The sequence below is a fragment of the Mesoplodon bidens genome (assembly GCF_964165515.1).
Source record: "Mesoplodon bidens genome assembly, chromosome: 2".
NCBI classification, from domain to species: Eukaryota; Metazoa; Chordata; class Mammalia; order Artiodactyla; family Ziphiidae; genus Mesoplodon; species Mesoplodon bidens.
This window is the reverse complement of record NC_138177.1, coordinates 50,719,183-50,741,377: the sequence shown is the minus strand read 5'-3', so window position 1 is coordinate 50,741,377 and position 22,195 is coordinate 50,719,183. Positions and strand designations below refer to the sequence as shown.

The following is a 22,195-nucleotide window of genomic DNA, read 5'->3' as shown; positions in this document are numbered from 1 at the left end:
TCTCACATCCTGCAGCTGTAAAGATGGAGGATTCCCAAGTAACAGAGTCTCCCAAGGTCAAGGAGAAGCAAGTGGTGCCAGCCAGGAAAGCCAAAAGGAAAGGAAAGCAAGGGATCTGTGGGAGTCACGTGCCACTGGCCAGCCGCCATGCCCATGGGAGAGTGTCCCTTTAAGAGCCCAGGTGTGGGTCAAGCACCACACACAGTTTCAGTTTTGGCAGCAGTATCCAGTGTCCTGACAGAGGCTTCTAGAAAGGCAAGGGTTGCGGACTGGTCAGCAGGCTGTGCCCAAGAAGCTGACAGGATAGAAGGAAGTGGCTAAAGGTAAGTGTGGCTGCTCTGGGATCCCCAAAGTGATGCCATCTGGGAAGGGCCCGGGATGGTGACTCAGGCAGTGCTCTCTGCGTGCATGACTCCCAGCTTACAGAGAGTGGGGTGAGAAGAACGTGGTCGCTGCTTGTGTGCCTGAGCATGTTGTGGAGAGTAGGCAGGCACATCCCGGAGAGCTGAGTAAGGACGCATGGGTGAAAGCTCAGCAGGTGGGAAGAAGGGATGTCTTGGGTCAGCACATGTAGTTCTGCTCTAAGTTTGGTCTCTGAATTCCCTACTAACTCCTTTATAACTTAACTGTGACCTTAGGCAAGTCACCTAATCGCTCTCTCAGTCTCGGTTTCCTAATGTGTAAAATGGGGATACAAATAAGGCCAATCACTTAGGGTGGATGTGAGATTCAAATGAGGAAACGTGTGGAATTGCTTTGAAAACTCTAGAGCGAAATAACAGTTGTTTGGTGTTTTTCAATTCGGTTCAGTTATTCCAGGACTATCGAGTAGCAGAAAGACCTGGATAGAATAAGGCATATGCAGTGCCTGGCGCGAGGCAGGTACTCTTCTAGTCCTTGAAGCTTTCCACCTCCAGCTTTCTGGTGGGGGCACAGGCAGCCCCTATTTCCCGGCTTCGAAGAGGCTCTGAGATCCTTTCCAATTTCAACCCAGCTTTGCTCTCACAGATTCCTGCCACTTTGAAGTATAGTGTGTATCACTGTATCATCCTGCATCTGCTAAAGTGGGAAAAACGAGGTCCTTCCTGGGAAAGTGAGTAAGGCGGGCAGAGACCCCTCCCAGGCATAGGCAGCATTCCCCGATCCTGATGTTCCTCCTGGCTCGGCAGCCCGGAGGCCTCAGACATAGGCTTTCCCCTGGCCCATCCTGACAGCATCCCCAGGCCAGCCAGGGGACCCTCCGGCACAAGCACAGCTGCTGCGCAAGCTCCGTCTCTCACCGCCCCCACTTCCCTTTCTGCAACTGCCCCAGGCCACCTAAACTGCTGGCGCTGCTTTGCACCGCAGCCTTCGCCATCACTCTCCCCCTTCACTAGGGGAATTACAGGTCCTTGAACACCTGGAGACGAGATATGCCAATTCATGGGTTAGGGTAGAAGGCAACTCTCTGGTCTGCCCAGAGCCAGTTCTGAAACTTTCCATCCATCTCTCTCCCTGGCCTTGGGTGTGGTGATGTAGCAGAACGAGCCATGAACCAGGAGCCAGGAGAGCAGCTAGCTGTCTCTTAGCCTGTCTCTTAGCACCTCTAGATGCTGTGGTTTTATTTTACAAATAGGGTGATAGCAGCAGCTTCCAAGTGGTAAACACACTTACCCTTGGCTCTCACAGCTTCATTCCCTTCCCACCTGGAACAAACCTGGGAGGTAGGCAGGGTAGGTATCACAATCCCATTTTACAGTTGAGGAAACTAAGACTGTGAGTTAATGTGAGTGGTGTAAGTTCACCCAGCAAGTACAAATGACAACATTGGGGGCAGTCATTTTGATATGGTCATGGGAACATTCTGACATCACCTAAAAAACACAATACCCAGCTTTAAGAACAATAACATTATTCAGGCCTGTGCTCAGCAGAGATCCCCTCATCTATGTCTTGCCCCTTCTTTGGGTGGGCTGAAGCTGGGGGCCCAAAGTCCCTGGCATTGACACAGTGTGATGAAGTAGAAAGGAGCTTTGAAGGCAATGTGTCTGGTTTTAGGAAACGGATGTAGCATGCCGTACACATGGTAAGTGCTAAATAAATAGCAGCCAGTATTATTTTTCAGGAAGAAATTTCTCTGTTGGCACCTACCTCTGGGTTCAAATAGAGTCTCTTCACAGGAACTACCTTTCCTGTGAAAAGCAGAGAGGCGAGAACTGGACTAACTTCTCCTCTAAGATTGGATTTCCTGCTCCCTCCCCTCCTGACTGCTTCCTCTCAACTCTAAGACCCTCTACAGTACAGCATAGTGACTAAAATCTTGTACTCTTGACCCAGAATGCCTGTATTTGAATCCCATCCCAGTCACTTACCTACTGTGTAACTTTGGACAAATGTCTTACTTCTCTGGGCCTCAACTGTCTCATCGGTGAAATGCATTTGCCCATTTTATCCTACCTTCTAGGGTGGTTGTGAAGATTAAATGAGTTAACACATGTAAAGCCCTTGAAAATGACTCAGTATGTGCTAGCTCTAATTATGATCCCTCACTTCTAACCTAGTCCTCTTTCAGGCCATGCTGGTCTAATCTGAGCAGCTCCCCCCAGTCTTCAAAGGACGCTCAGCAAACAGACTTCTGTTCTCTCACTCTAAGGCAGGTAAAAGAGAAGACTGTGTTGATTTTAGAGAGAATATGGGCAAGGAACTGTTTTTTTTTAAGCCCAGCGCCCTGCTTAGAACTTTACATATGTTGCTTCATTTAATCCTTACAGCGACTCTCTATACTAGGTACAATTGTCTCCAGTTTACAGATGGGGACTTGGGGCTCAATGAGTTTAAATAGCCTGCCCCAAATCACACAACCCCCAAGTAAGAGAGACGAGAGCCAAGCTGAGGAGTCCGTGCTCTGTGCTACTCTCCAAGTGCACAGCAACCGTAAAAGTTAAGTGCACAGACCCTCACCCTCCTGTGCTAATGAGTAATTGCAACCTCTTACAGTGGAAGAGCGCTTTACACTATTCAGAGTGCTTCCATATATATTAACCTGTTATTCCACTCCATAGTCCCCCATCCCACAGTAGCTCTTCAACTAGAAGAGTCAGGGACCATGATGCCCATTTTACAGATGGGAAAGTTGAGTCAGCATATTTTGCCCAAGTGATAGCGCTCTTCTGGTAGCCTGTGACAGAGCAGGACTCGGGACCTCTGGGTTCTCTTCCCTCCTCCATGCTCCTCTTCATGCTACTTTCCCTTGAGTGCCCAGAACCAAGAAGCTATTGGGCCAAGTGAGAGAAATCAGCCCTAACTTTGCCCTTCTCAGAGAGGAAATGAGGATGTAACCATTCCCAATCCAATCAGTCTTTGCTGAGCAGTTGGTCTTTGCCAGGCACCCTCTGGAGAGCAAGGCCTTCTGGAGGTGGGGAGATTGATCTCAGTTGACCCTTAACTTCCAGGAGCTTGCCACCTGGTAGAGTGGTGAGGTAAACACCTACACATCAGGGTAGAATGGGATGGAGTCAATAACAGGGGTTCTCAGTCTTTGTCAAAAGGCCATCTGAAAATCCACAAGTCTTATTCCCAGAGCTTCATGGAGCTTGTATTCCAAATGCTTAATTTCTGCTGAAGTCTTGCATTCCAACTTTTGACAGGAATGGAACCAGAAAGTCTTGGGTCTTTCTAGCTCATGTATCCTTTGGACCCTGTGGCTGCTCTCTCTCCATCTCCCTGCCCTCTAGAGTTCCGATTCCTTTTCTCTAACACTGACTTTCCTTGGAGATTCTCCCACAATCCAGGGCTTACATAAACTTCATAACCTCTCCTATGCTCCTGCCTGCCACTACAAGTCTGAGGCCCTTCCAGACTACACAGACTGCCTTCCCTCCCCTAGCGATGCTGTGGTTTCCAGGCTCACTCTAGTCTGTGCTCGGCCTCTGCACCCATGGGAGAGGAGAGTGATAGTCCCACATGGACCCAGTCAGTGCCTCTCCTGGCCATTCAGTCCAGGCCAAGGAAAGCTCCTTCCCCAGCCAGACCAGACTCTCCCTGCTCCTCTGAGCCCCAAGCTTCCTGTTCCCCCAAGTTCACACTCACAGGAAGTCAGAAACTGCCAACTTGGCTTCAAGTCCCCACAGTGCCTGCTTCTGTTCCCTCTAAAGCCCCGGGGACTGTGAGAGCTTCAGCTGACCCTCTGCTGTGTACCGAACAGGTGAAGAACCCAGAGTTGCTGAGGGCCTGTGCTCACCAGCAGCCAAGCCAGGACCTGGTCCAGGAGAGCCTTCTCCCTCTGAAAAAGGAGAAAAACCTAAGATTAGGTTTGATTCCAAGCCATGAGAGCTGAAGACCAACCACTCTAACTTCAGGGGAGCTAGCTAGATTAATTCTATGAGGAGATAGACCCTATGATTCAGCAGGGCCTACACCCTGCCCCAACCCACAATTGTGTAGACATACATTATGAATATATCAGGGTCAGTAACTTGGTAAAATGAGAATGATTTAGAATATCCCAGCCTGACTAGTGAAAATTCGGCTCCTTTTTTAAGAGCCAGAAAATGTGCCTTCATGCATGATATACTAGCCCATGTAGATCCCAAAAGAACAGGCCCCTCTGAGCATCCAAGTAGTGACAATAGGGTAGTGATTTGATCCCACTCTGCTGTGGAGTCTTGGGGCCAAGAATCTCTCTAACCCTTAGATTTCCCATCTGCACATGAAGATATTATTTATCCCTTGGGTGGCTGAGATGATGGATGAAGTCATATAAGAAAAGAAGGTAGCAAAGCATCTGGTGCATACCAGGTGCCCAATAAATATTATGCTCTTTCTTTCCTTCCTAAAGCAAATCCTTTGACTCCAGCCCCAGCTACCATGGAACTGGGGCTTCCCTGAGACCTGAACCTCCCAGGTTTGGGAGAAAGTCTGGTTTTGAGAGGAAGAGATTTCAAATGATTCGCAAAGCCCAGGGTCCTTTCAGCTGCGAACAGAGAAATTGTGTTTCAAGTTTAGCTTTGAGCAAAGATTTCCTGCTCTTGAGAGCATGGGGGCATGGGAAGAGTCCAGTATCCCTGGGGACTGGACTGTGTGTTTCCTCACCAAGGTCAACTTCTACCAGATTTGCCCTCCCCCTGTGCATGCCTGGTGATCTCATCCCTGGTGTGAGGTTATGCAAAGGGTAATGGGTACGTGTGCGCATCCTCCCCTGATGTGGACCTTCACAGCCATCCAAGCATGTCACAGATGAGAGAAGCCTGGGTTGGCAGTCAGGACCCCCGCTTTGAAAAATCTGGCATCTGACTCTATGTAACCCAAGGCAAAATTGCTTTTACCAATCCAGAGGCGGGGCTGCATCCCCCAGCTCAGCCTATGGGAAGACCGACTCCAGCCTCACAGTAATATTAGGAAGCTTGCTGATGTCAGGTGAGAACAGCGACCGGAACCAGAGAGCTGCTATTGGCTTGGGCTCCTCAAAGCACGTGGCATTGTGTCCTCCCACTGGCCACTGCATCCAAGGCCAGCGCAAATGTCAGGTGGTAGAGTACTTGGGACTCTGCAGCGAGTTCCAGAGGAGAGAGACTTCCCAGCCCTCTGACCCCTGCTCCCACCTGGGAGTCAATCCCATGGCCACCACGGTGCCCACTCAGGTGGTCCTGCAGCCAGCGTTGCCTGAGCACATCCAGACTGGGGCGGACGCTGGCATTTGGCTAAGGCCCCACTCCAGAAGTTAATCATTGGCCTGGTATGAAAAGTCCAGGGCAGTTAACCAGAATCAAGAGAGCCTTGAGCTGCCACCCGACACTCATATCTGTCCCCACCTCCCCTAATCCACTCCTCTTACTCTTCTGAAGAACTGGAGAAACAGAATACCTTTATCTCCACAAGGAAATAAAAAGGTGCCTTGCTGGGGAATTCCCCCACAGAAAAGAAATAACCAAGATAAACAGCTCTATTTCCTTTGGCTCAAGCTAGCGAAGGGCATCTCTGAGAGCAGGAACAGGGCCAAGGCAGTAAGGGAGCCTGGGAGATGCCTCTCCATGCCCCCTGCTGCTTAGAGCTTCCTTATCTTTATGGGTGCTGGTTACTGCCCAGCACTTGTTAACACCGTTTTCTCCTTTCACACTCTCATTGTCAAGTCCATTCCAAAGTTGAAAGCCTGTCACAGTCCGTGGGAAAGTGGGGGCTCCCCTCTTCGCCTCTCTCCTCCTTTAGGCTGCAGTCTGGGTCCAGAAGACAGCTGTGGTCAGGCTGGGCCCTGGGGCCCTCAACCCTCCCCAGCCCTGGGCTATGTCCACAGATGTTACAAGGTCCACACGTGCTGCACCCTCTGAGTGGCCTTACCTTGGATTCTCCATCTTCGTCTGACCGGCCTCAGCAACCAGGATAACAGAGGCCATCACACCTACATTTTTAACCCCAACCCCATAACTGAGTCTCTGGTAAATTGTGGGCAGATCACTCAGCATCTCAAGATCTTGATGTTCTTATCTATGAAATGGTTGTAATTATATCTATTCTGTCGTATTTAAAGGGAACTTATAGAGCTCCAGTGAAATAGTGTAAATGACAATGCTTTGATAAGCAAAGGGGGTTCTACAAATAACAGGAATGAGCATGACGGATAAGCATCCCACTCTATTTGAGGTGCAATACAGTGCAGTAAGAGAGGCTCAGAGCTTAGACCCTGGGGGTCAGACAAAGCAGGATTCAGGTCTTGCCCACCTCCTCCACTCCCACCCTACCTATCCCCACACTTAATCCTCCTGTGAACGCGAGGAGAGCACTTAACATTTAAGCTTTCATTTCCTCCTTTGTAAAATGTGGATAAGAATGCCCGTCTCCTCAGCAACAGCAACAACAACAAAAATAGAATACCCACCTCCTAGGGGCGATATCAAGTTTAAATGAGATAATACAGGTACATTATTTTTTTTTATTAGTTTCTGCTTTATAACAAAGTGAATCAGTCATCTGTTCCCACATCCCTTCCCTCCTGCGTCTCCCTCCCTCCCACCCAGGTACATTATTTAACACAGTGCCTGGAACATGGTACAAGAACCATTCATGGTGGTTATGACCATCATCATCACTTTAATCCTTGCTAGGCTGCCTCTATGCATCTCTACTTACTCATATGACACGCCATAAAATATGCCAGCCCCCCTCCACCTCCCAGGGGTGTAGGGAGGGCAGCTGGAACAGAGAGATGGAGCCACTTCTTGGTAGCAACCAATTATCTGGTGAGCTGTTCCTGAGCTGTAACGGATCTTGCCCAGGACCGTGTCCCCCGGATAGGGATAACAGAGGAAATGACACATGTGCGTGTCCCTACCCTAAAGGAACTTTGCAGCTTAGTTGAGAAGATGAAAATCTACTTATACCTATTAAGGAACAAAAAAGCATTGTGGATGATGTGACTTTGAACTGCAATGGGAAAGGCGGAGCCATTCATTCTTCCACAGGTTTTAAGTCGGTTACTGGAGATACAAAATGAAACAGGTGTTGCAGGAACTCGGTCAGCTAGTTTTGGAAGACAAAGGAATTTCATCACCTCGTGCTATTGTCTTTCAGCAACCACGCAAGAAGGCGGCCTGGGTGGCACAGCCCCACGGGAGCTACCAGCGATGTCGCGCCTCTTCTTCGCCTGCCTGCTGGCTGTCTTCCCAGGTGCGTCGGCCAGGTCCCAGCCCACCCCCATCCCAGACCCAGTTCCCTAGGGGCTCTGAAATCAGGCCTGTCCCCAAGGATATCCCTTGCAAAGCTTGCACTCCCTTGAGGAGTAACCACACAGACAAGGCAGAGAGGCCACATCTGAAAATGGATTGGTGAGCCAGCACTGGAGATGGGGAACAGAAATGGCACTTCCTCATTTGAAGGTCAGGGGTCTGGTGAAGGGTCTTCACTGGGAATAAAGAAAACAAGACCTTGACCTTGAAGGAAGCATCACTATGAGTTGCTTTGTTTTGGGGTTTTGAGGAAATGACTTATCCTTGTGGCTCTTAATATTTTTATCTGGAAAAAAAAAGAAAGTAATCTGTAAAGCTTTTTTGGAAATATAAGGAGATAACAGATAACAAAGGAAATAATGTAGCACCCCCCGAAGGTGATTTAAAGATATATATATATACACACACAAGGGATATCACTAATTAACTTTGCGATTCCATTTTCCTTAAAATGGTTATCATTAATGAATTATGATTAAAATTTAAGAATTGTTTAATAGTTTTGCAATTTAGAAACTGCCTAGCTGTAGCACATGGTAATTAATCCACAGAAGGCACATGTCTTGGGAGGAAACGTTCATGTCCTCGGCGTGGGCTGTCTGGATCCTCTCAGTAGGCTTTACCCTCCTGCAGCCTCGGAAAGCCTCTGTCTCTGTCCCCACAGTGGTCTCCATGAAGAGTCCCATATTCGGTCCTCAGGAGGTAAACAGTGTGGAAGGCAGCTCAGTGTCCATCAAGTGCTACTACCCGGCCACCTCCGTCAACCGGCATACCCGGAAGTACTGGTGCCGGCAGGGAGCCAGGGGCCGCTGCATTACCCTCATCTCCTCAGAGGGCTACGTCTCCAAGGACTATGAGGGCAGAGCCAACCTCACCAACTTCCCAGAGAGCGGCACCTTTGTGATGAACATCAGCCATCTCACTCGGAATGACTCGGGGCTCTACAAGTGTGGTCTGGGCATTAGCAGCCGAGGCCTGTCCTTTGATGTGAGCCTGGAAGTCAGTCTAGGTAAGGATCCAGGTGCCTTAGACTTCTGGGGAAAAGTGAGAGGGAATCATCCCAGGAGCAATAGGAAGGCCTGAGGAAGGATCACCTGAGAGGGCATGGGGAAGGCTATGGGTCCATCTGGAGGAAAGGACTTTGCATAATAGAACATGGAAACGACACAGATGGGACCTACTTGGTGGTGGGGTGCGGGGGCACTTTTCTAGGTCTTCAGGGCCTGAAACATTTCAGGTTTTACTAAGGCTCTAGCTTAGAAGAGCATGAGGAGGACAGCTTCTCTCATTATATTTGTTGCAAGAGGGACAAGAGGTCCATGAGCAGGGAAAGATTCATAGGGATCCTTAAATTCCTGCTATTAGAGCACCCTTCAGATCAAGACCTTGGGTCACCAGAAGGCTTCTTTTAAAATATATTTTCTAACCTGAGATCCATTAGTCCATCAAAACTCTCAGTGTACATTAAATGATCAGTTCTTGCCCAAAGTCCACAAGATTGGATGTAATAAGTGATACAGGTGTAAGTGTCAAGACAGAATAGAGGAGGGAGAGATGAGTGCCAGCTTGGGAAGCATTCACAGAGGAAGCAGCAGTAAAGGTGGGCCTTGGCAGACCTTCTGACAGTGTCCCTCTGGAAAAGAGGGCACACCCAGCCCTCAAGGGGAACATTGAGTAGTCCTGTGTTGCAAGAAAGCAAAATCACAACTTGCCCCCCGCCCCTCATCCTGCAGCTCCTGGGCAGATAAATGGCGTCCACGTCTACACAGCAGACCTGGGCAGAACAGTGACCATCAACTGCCCTTTCAGGGCTGTGAATTCTGAGAAGAGGAAATCTGTGTGCAAGAAGACAGGCCAGAGCTGCATACTAGTCACCGACTCCACTGGGTATGTGAGCCCCAGCTACAGCAACAGAGTACGTCTCACTATTCAGGGTACCAGCCAGTTAGTGTTTAGCGTTGTCATCAACCGAATCCAGCTCAACGATGCTGGGATGTACGTCTGCCAGGCTGGGGATGATGCCAGCGCCGACAAGAGCAATGCTGACCTCCAAGTGCTGAAGCCCGAGCCTGAGCTGATTTATGGAGACCTGAGGGGCTCGGTCAACTTCGACTGTGACCTGGGCCCCGAGATGGCAAATGTGGCCAAATTTCTGTGCCGGCAAAAAAATGCGGAAGGTTGCAATGTGATCTTCAACACGCTGGGGGAGAAGGCTCAGGACTTTGAGGGCAGGATCCTGTTCACTCCCAAGGGTAACGGTTTCTTCAGTGTGCTCATCACAAGCCTGAGGAAAGAGGATGCGGGGCTCTACCTGTGTGGAGCCCACCCTGATGGTCAGCCTCATGAAGGTTGGCCCACCCAGGCTTTGCAACTCTTTGTCAATGAAGGTGAGACCTGAGGGGGCGGGGAGGGAAGAGGTGGGCAGTCTGGCAGGAGAGAGCCTCACTCACTCCCTGTGAATCTATTTAATCTCCATCACTCAGCTGACAATATCTGCTCACTGACGAGCCCTGGATCAGATGTTCTGTGGGCAGCTGTATATGAGTGCTATAAGACATAGCCTCTGCCTTGTGTGATCTCCTAACTCTTCTTCTCTGTTATCAAAGGCCTTTGATGGCCGTCCCTGATCAATAGGAATGAGGGGAGTGAAGCTTCTGATTGAGACCAGACCTGTAGATCGCCTGGGTTTCAGAGAGCCATGGTGAGGACATAACATGGAGTCTCCCTGACCCTCGAGCAGTATGGCATCTCATCCTTCACACTCAAATGGAAGAAGTCTTGACTTATTGGTTGCAAAGCTTTCCCAGGAAGGCAATGTCCCAGCTTCTAAAATCTCCCCTCCAACATCTCTTAGGGTTATTTGTTATTCAGCAGGTTAAATCCCTGCTCCTTCTCACCCTGGAGCACTCCACAGAGTTACCCTCGTGAGACACAGTGAACCAGTACTTGAAGTTCATGGTCACTGCCCTTGTGATTTTCCTGTAAGGGGCTCACATTCCCTGTACATCATTTCTCCATCTAGCTCGGTCCTCACCACATCCCTCAGCATCTTCAGTCATCTGGGGTTCTTACAGAACCTCAACTTTAGCTTCTTGGAGAGAGGCCATGCTTCTCTTGGACATGGCCCTCAGTCGGGGTGCTCAACAATTAAACTTATCTGTGCTACACAGTGTATATTTTAAATCATACTGTTCTAATACATTTTCTTAATTTGGAGAAAAAAACATCTGGCCATTTTGTGGGACAAGCTAATAAACAGACAAAAACTTACCTAGGGGGAGATTTTGTAAGAAGCCCAAGGAGAAAGGCTAATAGTCTCTCTTTAAACCCCTTCCATTCTCTGCTCAGAATAAGGTGGGGAAGGGATCAAGGTCGCCAGACCAGTGGGGAAGTCTCCTGGAGGCTGGGTAGAGGCTCCAGTACTGGGCTCTGTGACATTAGGAAAATCTTTTTCACTTTCTCAGGAGGGTGAGGCGATTGGTCTAAATGTCACTCTCCACCCTGGCTGAGCCCACGGGGAAGAGGCTGCCCAGACCACATTGCTTCTTCCTTCCCATCCCTGTCTGTGCTTCTAGAGACCATGATTCCCCTAAGTCGGTCTGTGGTGAAAGGAGTGGTGGGAAGCTCCGTTGCCGTGTCCTGCGCCTACAACCCGAAGGAAACAGACAGCCTGAAGTACTGGTGTCGCTGGGAAAATACTCAAGATGGCCACTGCCCGCTGCTGGTGCAGAGCGAGGGGATGGTCAAGGAGCAGTACGAGGGCAGGCTCGCACTGTACGAGGAGCCAGGCAATGGCACCTACACCGTCATCCTCAACCAGCTCACCACCCAGGACTCCGGCTTCTACTGGTGTTTGACCGACGGCGATACTCGCTGGAGGTCCACGGTGGAGCTCAAGATTGTGGAAGGTAATTGCTGAACTGGGGCAAAAGGGAAGCAGGCAGCCCCAGGTACCCCTCCAGTCAGCAGCAGCAACACCCACCAACCACTCTGCCTCCCACCTTCCCCCACCTCCATGCTGATGGAGAGAGCCCACCTGCTCATACCTGTATCAAGCACCCGTCCCCACCGTTTGCACCTGTAACAAACCCTTTCCTGCCCCACACTCTTCAAACTACCACACGTAGCAACCTCCTATGATCAAGAGCATCGGCTTCTTTTACAGTATATACGTCATCAGCTGAGTGGAGTATGGCTGTCTTGAGTCTAGGAGAGCAGATAACAACAAGGAAAGCAAACTGAAGTCATTAGCAAGGTCTATGGTCTGTGATAGACTAGAGTGGCTCATGGTGGTCACCAATAATCTATTACATAGGCACATAATTACAAGTGCTTTTGTGTTCAGTATAGTGTGTTTATTTACCATGTTGTCCAAAGAGGAAATAGGCTGTGGACAAAGCACCCCCCTAGTCCCCCCATCACTTTTCTGCAGCATCACCAGCGCTGACTTCTGTGCCTATTTCTCCCTCCCTGCTCCAGGAGAACCAAGCCTCAAGGTACCCAAGAATGTCAGGGCTTGGCTGGGAGAGGCCCTCAAGATCTCCTGCCACTTCCCCTGCAAATACTACTCCTACGAGAAGTACTGGTGTAAGTGGAGCAACAGAGGCTGCAAGACCCTGCCCAGCCAGGTCGAAGGCCCCAGCCAGGCCTTTGTGAACTGCGACCAGAGGAGCCGGATCGTCTCCCTGAGCCTGAACTCCGTCACCAGTGAGGACGAAGGCTGGTACTGGTGCGGAGTGAAGGAGGGCCACCAATACGGAGAGACCGTGGCTGTCTATGTGGCGGTGGAGAAGAGGGTGAAGGGTGAGTCTCCGAGGGCCATGCCCACGTACCCTGGGACCCCACAGAAAGCTGCCTAAGAACATCTCCATCAGGAGTGGCCCCTAGGTTTGGCTATAAGAGGCGGGGGTGGGGGTGGGGTAGATTATGCCCCTACCTGGTCTAATTTAGCCTTCCAGAAAGGGCATCCCAATAAATATACAAACGAATTAAAAATAGTGGATTTGCCATTTAACCTCAGTTTCAAGACAAGTCCCATTGTTGCTCCTTCAGGCCACTTTGAAGCCCTTTCTATACAGAGAGATCTTCTTCTATATGTAGAAATGTCAAAGTCACTGTTATATGCATCATACTCTGCCAAAGGCTGCTCAAAAGAGGGCCAGATAACCTTCATGTACGAGGCCTGATAAAGAAAATCGGGGCAATATCTTCTAATAAGTTTGCATTTCAAGCCTCTTTTTAAAATATCACATGAAATGTTTTATCCCTAATGAAGGTATTTTTAGTCCCTCCAGAAATCCGATTATGTCAGCAACCAGTTGGTCAGGCTCACTGAGGGAGCCCTAACCAAGCTATCACCAGGAGGCAGCACTATGGCGCCCAGCCCTGTAGTCAAGAGACCCTGGGCAGGGTTTCAAAGCTGTGAAAAATCTCCCTGTCCACAAATGATGGGTCAACCCTTATGCATAGCTGGATCTAATGACACAGAACCTTGTAGATGGAAGTGAATTTGGTATGAATGGGACGGAGATCATCTGTGACAAGCTAGTGAAGACCATCAGTCCTGTTTCTAGTGTCCTTCGAGACCCTATCGTAACAGTCTTGAAATCTCACCCTGACCCTGGGATTCCTAATGAAGTCCCACTCCTCAGACTCCCTAAACTCAAGGACAGAAAGAACCATAATCCAGCCCCCTCTGCTCTCTCCAGGGTCCCAAGATGCCAGTCAAGTGAATGCTGCTCCTGGTGAGGAGGCGATAGAGCCGAGGGCCAGGGAGACTGAGGGCAAAGTCAATCCAGGTCCCAGCCTTTTTGCAGAGGAAAGAGCAGTGAAGGATACTGGAGATCCATCTGGGGGGAGCGGAGCACCCGAAGGTCCCGGCAGGTGAGGAGGGATTTGGGGCTCCCCACCTGGAGAACATTCTGGAGACCAAGGACCTGAGGTTAGGCCACCAGGCCCAAGGAGGAGAGCCTGTCCGCTTCTTGACAGTGGAGGCAGCCCTCGCTGCCTCTGTTTGTGCTCTCTGCCCTTCTCCCGTGACCAGTGCGGTGTTCACCATTCAGTTCAATTTCCCAGTCCGGAGATACAGGCAAGGCCCAGTCCTCAGCTTTGTCCTGTCTAGGAGGGCTTCTTAGAAGAACAGAGCTCGGGCGGCTGTATCAGGAGGGCGCAGTGGATGAACCAGGAAGGAAGAACTGGCTGGAGCCAACCGGCCAGCACCTCCTGGGATCCCCAGTGTCCCTTGCAGGGACTAACTTAAATCAATGCTTCCTCCAGCTCTGCAGGACAAGGTGGGAGCTCCAAAGCGGTGGTCTCCACCCTGGTGCCCCTGGCCCTGGTGCTGGCTGCAGGGGCCATAGCGATTGGGGTGCTCAGAGCCCGACACAGGAAGAATGTCGGTGAGTCCCGGGGTGCTCCCTTCCCCCCACCTCCAACCCTGAGCCTCAGTCCTGGCTCAGAGGCGCTGAGGGGAGTTGCCATGATCTGTTCTCTTTTATCAGCTTAAAGGAAGGGTCCAGGAAAGTGAGGTGGGGAATGATAAACCCACACATGCTCAAAACTTACAGTAAGTGCTGTGGCCCAAATGCCATCATCTCTGCTGGAAGTCCATCTTCAATTGCTGGGGGTCTAAGTTCAGATGCGTAGCTGCTAGGAAGAGGAGGGCAGAGTGCTGGGAAACCTGGGCTTCCAGTCTGGTGTGAGGACCAGTCAGCTGTGTGACTCGGGGTGTCCCAGTTTCATACCTCTGGTTTCCTCACGGCTCAAGACAGGGATAGGAATAAACATCTCTGAGAACAAAAGAAGGTCCTGGGCATTGCAAGTTTGCAGAGTGATGAAGAAAGGTCAGTGACAGTTGAGTCTAGATTGTCTGTGAAAAGGGATTGGGGAGGAGACTCGGGTCATTTCTATTCTGCCTTGGGTCCTAGTCAGAGACGAGCAACAAAGAACTTGCCCCCCTTCAGCTCTCCTGTGGGGCTCCCTCGGGGACGCCCCGGCTCCCATCTCTACACCAACTCCTCTTTGCCCCCTGACAGACCGGATTTCAATCAGAAGCTACAGGACGGACATTAGCATGTCAGACTTTGAGAACTCCAGGGATTTTGGAGCCCATGACAACATGGGAGCCTCTCCAGACACTCAGGAGACAACTCTTGGAGGAAAAGACGGTACATCCCTCACTCAAGGGAATGCCCAGTCCCTGGGGAACAACAATTAGCCCTGACTCTGCATCTGGGATGGGAATAGGAGGCCAGGGAGGGCTGATCCACCCTCCCCTGCTCTTCACACAGAGTTCGCCACCACTACCGAGGATGCCATGGAGAAGAAAGAACCCAAGAAGGCGAAAAGGGTGAGAGCAAGGAGGGAGAAGGAGGCCTCACGTGGGTGACAAGGAAATGCAGCATGAGAGACTGCAGTTAGACATCAGGAAAAACCACCTCAGAGTGTGGCTGGTGCCAGAGTAGGGGAGGGGGTGTAAACAGTATTTGGAAAGTGCGTCTTTCTGGTTGTGGTGTTGATGTGGCTGAGGCCCAGGCAGGAGGTAAGCTGCGTTTATAAGCTGTAAACTGGCAGGAGGGAGGGAGATGGCGGTGGGGGGTGGGGGCAAGGGGAGTGGTTGGCAGGGGATGAGGAAGGCAAATGCATTAAAGATTCAGCCACAGGGTGGGCAGGTCCAATGTCAAACACTGGCAATTAGGCGGGTGCTCTTCCCGGGCCATGGGACCCATAGACTCAGGTCACCACCCTCCCTTGAGGGTTTGCGGGGACCAGCATTTTCTCTGGGCCTGGAAGACATTTGCTCGTGGGAGGCACTGATAGTCACTAGAGGCCACTTCCCACCCCAACCAAGTGCCACGTTACTTGAAATCCTGCCTGCCTTTGGGTCACATGTTACCCTCTCCTCGTACTTCCCTGATCCCAAAGCACTAACGCTTGTTATCATATCTACTCTCCCTGGCGGCAGCAGAGATCCCAGCACTGGGAACAATCAGGGGAATGAGTCAGTCCTGGAGACAGCCTTCCCCTCCAGCCTGGTGTTGTGTCTCTGAACTGGTAGAGAAAGAAAAATGTAAACCTTGTAGCTGACGCCAGCCTAGGCCACCTTGGCCGTGACCGGGGGCAGGGCTTCCGGGGACGCGCCCAGGCAACAGAGATGGTTCCACTCCATGTGTTGGAAGGAGGTAGTGAGACAGAGGGAGATATTTTTAGAAGCTGCAACTTTCCATTTCTCAAAATTAGTCCCTCTTGGTGAGCACGGTGGCTGGAATGAGAACAGTAGGTCAACACAGTCTTGGGTTGTTTAGGCCAAGATTATGAACTTAGGATACTTAGGGCATCCCCTCCCTCCGACCCCCACTCTCTGAGCCAATGCCCCAAACGCTGACCCCTCTCCTGTTGCCCTCTAGTCATCCAAGGAGGAAGCCGACATGGCCTTCACTGCCTTCCTGATCCAGACCAACAACATGGCCGCCGCTGCCCAGGACGGCCCCAGAGAAGCCTAGACAGAGCCCTGGTTGCACCCATCCCTCCGCACGTGGCAATCACGTTCTGAATCACGTTGATCCTCAGGGCCCTTAGTTCCGGGGCTCCACTGCCTGCACTCACACCCCACCTAGGCTTTTCCTACCTGTCCTCAGAGGATATGTTGGTCCCTTCTCGGTGGCATCCAAGCCTGGCTTACTTGTTCCTGTTGGGGGTGAGGTGACGTGAGGCGTTCCCACCTACAGCTTATTCCTAATGAAAGAACTAAGGTGTGGAAGGAGAATTAAGATCTAAGGGGACCTCTCAGAAAGAAAAGGGACCACAGTGGGTGGGGAGACAATTTCAGAAAGCCATTCAGGGCTTCTCTGCACCTTTGTTTGGGGATGTCAATGGGATTCTCCCTTCCACTCCATCCCCGAATCTCCCAATCCCCCACTCCCTTCCATCTTCTCTTCTTCTTTCCCTCATTAAAAATATGCATTTGGATACTCACTAGATTCCAGGTGCTCTTCTAGACACCGGGACACATAGGCCACAAACCCAGCTAGCAACCTTTCTAAAAACATCACTGAATTCCTGGAAGCCACAGCATCTCTGTGCATTTACACTCACTGAAATCCTCATCAGGTATTCTCACCTCTGTCTGTATTGGGAGAAACCATAACAGGTCTGGAGTCCTGAGGCCTTGGGGATTATGCAACATGGGCATACATACAAGGGATCAAAAACACATTCTTACCATTTTACAGGTGAGAAAATTGAGGTCCTAAGAGGTAAAGAAGTTTGTCCAAGGGCAACAAATGAGATACACTAGTGTCAAAGCTAGATTTTGCATCTCCTGTCTCCATATAAGAGCCTCTGCTCTCCTGATGGAGACAGAATTCTACAGGAAGGAGGAAGAGGAGGAGGAGAAAAATGTAAATAGCGACTTTCACAAGCCCCACCTCAGGGAAGACAACCCTTTCCCTTTTTGTCACTACAGAGACCTAATAGTGTAAGAGAATGGTCAAATACTCATAACCCCTGTATTTGAAGAATTCTGAGTGAAAGGGGAGAAAAGAGGGGGTTTGATGGTGCCACGGAGGGGCTGATCTCCAAAGAGCTAAGGTTTTAAGGTCTTTTTCCCTCTAAGCTCTGTACTTCAACTAGCACCTACGAGCTGGCACTTGCTAACAAATCAAAAATGTGAATTAATTAATAATTAAAGACAGTGATTGCCACCAAGGAGGCTCAGACTGCATTTGTCCCCCATACCATTTGTTTCCCGGGCAACCCTTTCAGAGCAGTTTGCAGTGGTCCCACTTTTAGACACCCCAGGACATGTGTCTAAACCAGAGTTCCCCCTGCCTCAAATGCTGGGCTGAGGGAGGCTAGGGGACAGCTTGCAAGTGAGACCAAGATTCTCTTCAATAAAAGAACACTTTGGGGTCTACACCAGTGGTCAAGATGCCAAAGCTCTGTAATGAAAGACTCTCTATGATGGAATAAACTGAAAACAGATATAAGCAGTACTCCTCTTAGGCATTAAAAAAAATCTTGGTACAGCATCCATGGAACACCTGACCTTAAATCTCACACCTCCCTGGGGTATACTCCAAGATCATGAGGCTATTAATCAAAACTCAAGTAACCAAATGAATAGACTCCCTCCACAGACTAGAGGCTAGTTAGATGATGAGTTAGGTTTTAGAATAGTTGACCCAAAACCTCTTGGGGGACAGTGATTAGGTAAAGGACCCCCTTGTCTCCTAAGGCCATTCCTAGGTTCTGCTAAACCTTGCCATATCCTATAAGCCCCCGTGCCACCCCTAGACTCTTCTTCAGGGTGTCAGTGTGTAGAGAGTTCTCTCTTGGAGAGAGTTCTTCCTGGCCGTCTAACCCACCTGATGTGGGATAGAACCTATGCTTCTATCCGGGCCTTGAACATAATGCTTTCCATGCTATGTGCTTCCCCAGTCTGGATAGCAAAGCATTGCAGAGAACCAAAACTACAAGGTATCTTAGAACCCATCACTATTTTACCCTCAGGAAGCTGCTCTCTGACCCATCAGAGTCATGCCTGGGGCAGAAGAATTAAGATACAGCTTCTGTGTTAATGCAACAACCTACAAGCCAGTCCTGAACTTAGGCAGTCTATCCCAGTCCCTAGAATCAAAGGCCAAGAAATGTCACTAAAGCTGCAATCTTGTATTATTCTTAACTGACGTTGTCAATAGGTGATAGCAAGTTTAGTAATATGTCCTGCCCCAAATCCACCTGCTCCGCATGCAGCATGTTGGAGAGAAAAACCCTCCTATGAAGAAGGAAGCTGGTCTGTAGCCTAAATGGGATCTCTAATAAGTTAAAAAGTCACCAATTTGCGGGAGTATATTAATTTCCTAGGGCTACTCTAGGAAGTACCACAAACTGGGTAGTTTAAAATGACTGTAATTTATTTTTTCACCATTCAGGAGTTTAGAAGTCTGAAATCAAGTTGTCAGCAGGGTCGGTTCCTTCTGGAGGCCCTGAGGGAGAATCTGTTCATGTCTCTCTCCTGGCTTCTTGTAGTTGCCAGCAATCCTTGGCTTGTAGACGCATCACTCCTGTCTTTGCCTCCATCATCGCATGGCCTTCTCCGTGTGTGTTGCCCTGTGTCTTCACATGCTTTCTTATAAGGACACCAGTCATTGGATGGAGGACCCACTCTAATCCAGTTTGACCTCATCTTAATGAATTACATCTGCAAAGTTCCTGTTTTTAAACGAGGTCATGTTCTAAGGTTCCATGTGGACGTGAATTTTGGAGGGACACTATTCAGCCCAATATAGGGGAGTAACAATCAACTGTGAGGTTGATAATGATACATCAAATAACAAGGATTAGTGTCCAGCAACCATGCAGAGAACTATTTCAATATTTCTGATGGCAAGAAAATCTTCCTCAAGTTCTTGAATTATCTTGATTTTTTTCTTTTTAAAAATCCATTATGTAACAATGATTACACATTACTAAGACCCAACAGTGGTTGAGAATCTGCTTATAGCAGTTGATTTTGTTTGCAAAGCTAAATATGTATATATATATATATATATATATATATATATATATATATATATATATACATAGTTTCCCAAGACTCAGGACGGGTCATCTCTCCTAAGAACAGCAGAGAGCAGAGAGGACCTGACTATGATATGGTCTGTGAAGCTTGTCCCCAAGGCAGAGAAACAAGTAGGGTTCCCCATCCCCAAGCTTCTCTGAAATAACTCTACGATGGAGCCTGTACAATAAAAATTATGAAATCATCTCAGAAAGACTACATATCTAGACAAGGGCACACCGAGAGAAAAGATATAAAACTAAGATCAGCGGTCCCCAGCTGGACAGGAAGCTGAAGCAGGGAGGGAAGGAAGATAGTAGAGCTGTAAAATTCAAGGAGTTCTAGAAGCTTGTAAACCTCTCCTAAGGCTGATAAAGAAATGGGTGGCCAATCCACCCTCACTAGAGCCAAAAGTCTTTGTTTAAGTGTATGAAGCTGAATATTCTAAAATCTAGGTCTTTGTGGACAAATCACATTAAAATTCACCCAAAATTTCCACATACTTGGGTTCTAACCTTAGAACACCAACAGGAACATGACCATATTCAGGAAAGAAATTTTACCCAAACTCCACCATTTCTTGTAGCAGAAAGTCACGAGTCTGTTTACCGTAAAGGTTAACCTTCCCAAAGGCCCATTACTGGGGAGCAGCTCCCTCTGGGGTGGGCAAGCCTGTGGTCGAAGTTCTCAGAAAGAGGGAACTGCAGGATGCCTGAGCCAGGTGCCTCTACCTGGGGGGGCTCCCTAGTGAGTCCAGGGGGCAGGGGACTCTCACGGTCTGTCTTTGGGGAGAGCAGTGCTGGGTCATAGTGAGGGCCACCTGAGGATCTCAGCCATCTGTCTGGAAAGGTCAGGAGATGGCTCTTCAGAGCCTGGCCAAGGGGAAGGTCAAAGCAGGGTGATGCGATAACCAAGCAGAGCCATAGGACAACATCCCCCTTGATGACAAGGGCTAGTCTCCTCTGCGCTCACACTATATTCCAGCCCTAGGTAATGCCTGCCTTCTGCAACCCTCACAAGAACTTTATGAGAAATGTTCTCACCCCATCTGTAACAGAGATAGGATAAGAAAACCTCAGCTATTATGGAGAGTAGATGAATTTACCTGAAGGACTTAGCACAGTTCCTGATCTATCTGGTATTATTTATTCCCTCCACCCGCCAGTCACTGGGCTCTGAATTTTTTCCATTGGGTTATCCCTTCTGGCCAAGCCTTGGCATGACATGAAGCCACAGAGTCCCCCGCCTGTCGGGGCGCTGCAGCTCCACAGAGCTTCTCCTGGGAGTGGGAGCACCAGAGCCTTCCAGCAGCCCTGTTGGTCAGAAAGGAGAAATAGAGTGTAGATGGGCAAAAAAAAGTGAGGGAGAAGAGAGTGAGGATGGCTAACTTTTCCCACTTGGCAATTTAGCCAGGAGTCAGCCTTCCCCTGGGGCCACACCTCCAAGACCCGGGGGCAACATCTGAAGGTAGAGACTAGACGGCCCAGGTCTGAGAGCTTCAGTCCCTCAGACTCCAAACATTCGCTTCCTCCCTGGCCATCCTCAGATCCCTAATATTCGCTCTTAAGAGCCCAATGTGATGTTGTTAAGGGATTTATTTGGGCCACACATGATGTGAAATCTCTCCTACACGCTCTTATCCCACACATCCCTGCACTACCTGGCAGATGCAGCCACAGCCCAGCCAAACCCTCGTCTTCATAGACACATTCACACACACAGCACGTTCACACTCACAGCCACGCACCCACACACTCACAAGCACACACACACAACCACACATACATTCACACATCACACACACACATTATTATTCCACACACGCACTCACACACTAACATAACACATAACACACTCCAGCACCGCTCCTCCCACTGTCACACACTCACACATTCCAGTCACATACCACTCACGCTCACACATCACACACCTCACACTGTCATGCCCACAGTCACACACACACACACACACACACACACATTTCATTCATTCATTTATTCTGTCTCCCTCCAAGGCATCCCAGGCCTCGGGCCTGGCAATGCCAGAGCCCAGCTGTGCACCAGCTGCAGGGCTGGGAAGAGGACTGAGTATGAGGAAGGATGGAGGCTGACGGAAGACCCCCTAGAGTCACCCACTTGAACCAGAGCCCGGAGGCTGCTCTCGACACCTCGGTGGTGGTGGGGGAAGAAATCACAGCCGCAGCTGCTCTGGGCTGCTGGGGACCCAGCACCCCGCCACCCACACTTCCTCTGCACCTGCTCGGAGCCTCACGCTCCACTTCCACTGCGGATGTTGTCTTTTGTGTTTTGGAGAGCATGTGACAGACCTGTGTTGTGGGGGCTGGTGGGGGGCTGGAGGGGCCTCCTGGAAAGGTATGGGGACAGCCAGAGTTCCCTGTGGGTACAGGAGGCTGCAGCGCCTGGAAGTGGGGGCCCTGGGAACCAACCTGTGGACAGCATCCAGGGATGAATGCTGAATCCTCCGATCAGTAGCATCCTCCACGCCTCTGCATGAGGGGCTCTAGAGACACCTGTATGACCATGGCTTCTGTGGGGCCTCAGGCACACTGTGGGAGGTAGGCAGGGCAGGCACCATCCCATTTTATCCGTGGGAGGACTGAGGCCCTCGCTAGAAAGTGCCAAGCCAGGAAGAGAATCCAGGGTTCTGACTGGAGCCCAAAGCTCCTTCCATGATGACTCTCAGCAGATTGCCTCAGTGTCCCGGCCACTGGCCCTCACCCTTGACCGGCAGTGTCCTGAAGGGTAGCTCTGCCAGACTGCTGTGACTCTAGGCAGAGCTGCTGTGTGACCTGTCACACCCTTTCTGGGCATTGCCCTTGTGGTCACTGGACTGTGCTTGGGCCGCTGTGAGAGGGCAGCACCTTAGAGAGATAGTCGGGGAAGATGAGGGGTGGCTGATCTGAGGGGGGATGAGCTGC

The 22,195-nt window shown here is 50.0% G+C and overlaps 2 protein-coding genes across 2 annotated transcripts in view; both read left to right on the top strand.

The window, feature by feature from the left end:
* Positions 1-22,195, top strand: part of YOD1 (YOD1 deubiquitinase) — a gene marked incomplete at its 5' end in the record, with an annotated part of 285,339 nt that overhangs the window by 116,376 nt on the left and 146,768 nt on the right. The gene's annotated exons all lie outside the window — the stretch shown is intronic.
* PIGR (polymeric immunoglobulin receptor) lies at positions 211-17,402 on the top strand. The gene is made up of 11 exons (XM_081226189.1): positions 211-323; positions 7,543-7,638; positions 8,362-8,706; positions 9,431-10,084; positions 11,273-11,605; positions 12,177-12,500; positions 13,406-13,580; positions 13,974-14,095; positions 14,732-14,863; positions 14,987-15,045; positions 16,103-17,402. Exons 2-11 carry the CDS (start codon positions 7,596-7,598, stop codon positions 16,196-16,198), a joined length of 2,283 nt encoding a protein of 760 aa, XP_081082315.1. The 5' UTR covers positions 211-323; positions 7,543-7,595; the 3' UTR covers positions 16,199-17,402.

Excerpts from the sequence above, each read along its gene's own strand:
- PIGR (XM_081226189.1), top strand. The coding sequence starts at position 7,596 with ATGTCGCGCCTCTTCTTCGCCTGCCTGCTGGCTGTCTTCCCAG. Across the intron at positions 10,085-11,272 it reads GCAACTCTTTGTCAATGAAG|AGACCATGATTCCCCTAAGT; the intron begins GTGAGACCTGAG and ends CTGTGCTTCTAG. Across the intron at positions 14,864-14,986 it reads AACTCTTGGAGGAAAAGACG|AGTTCGCCACCACTACCGAG; the intron begins GTACATCCCTCA and ends CTCTTCACACAG.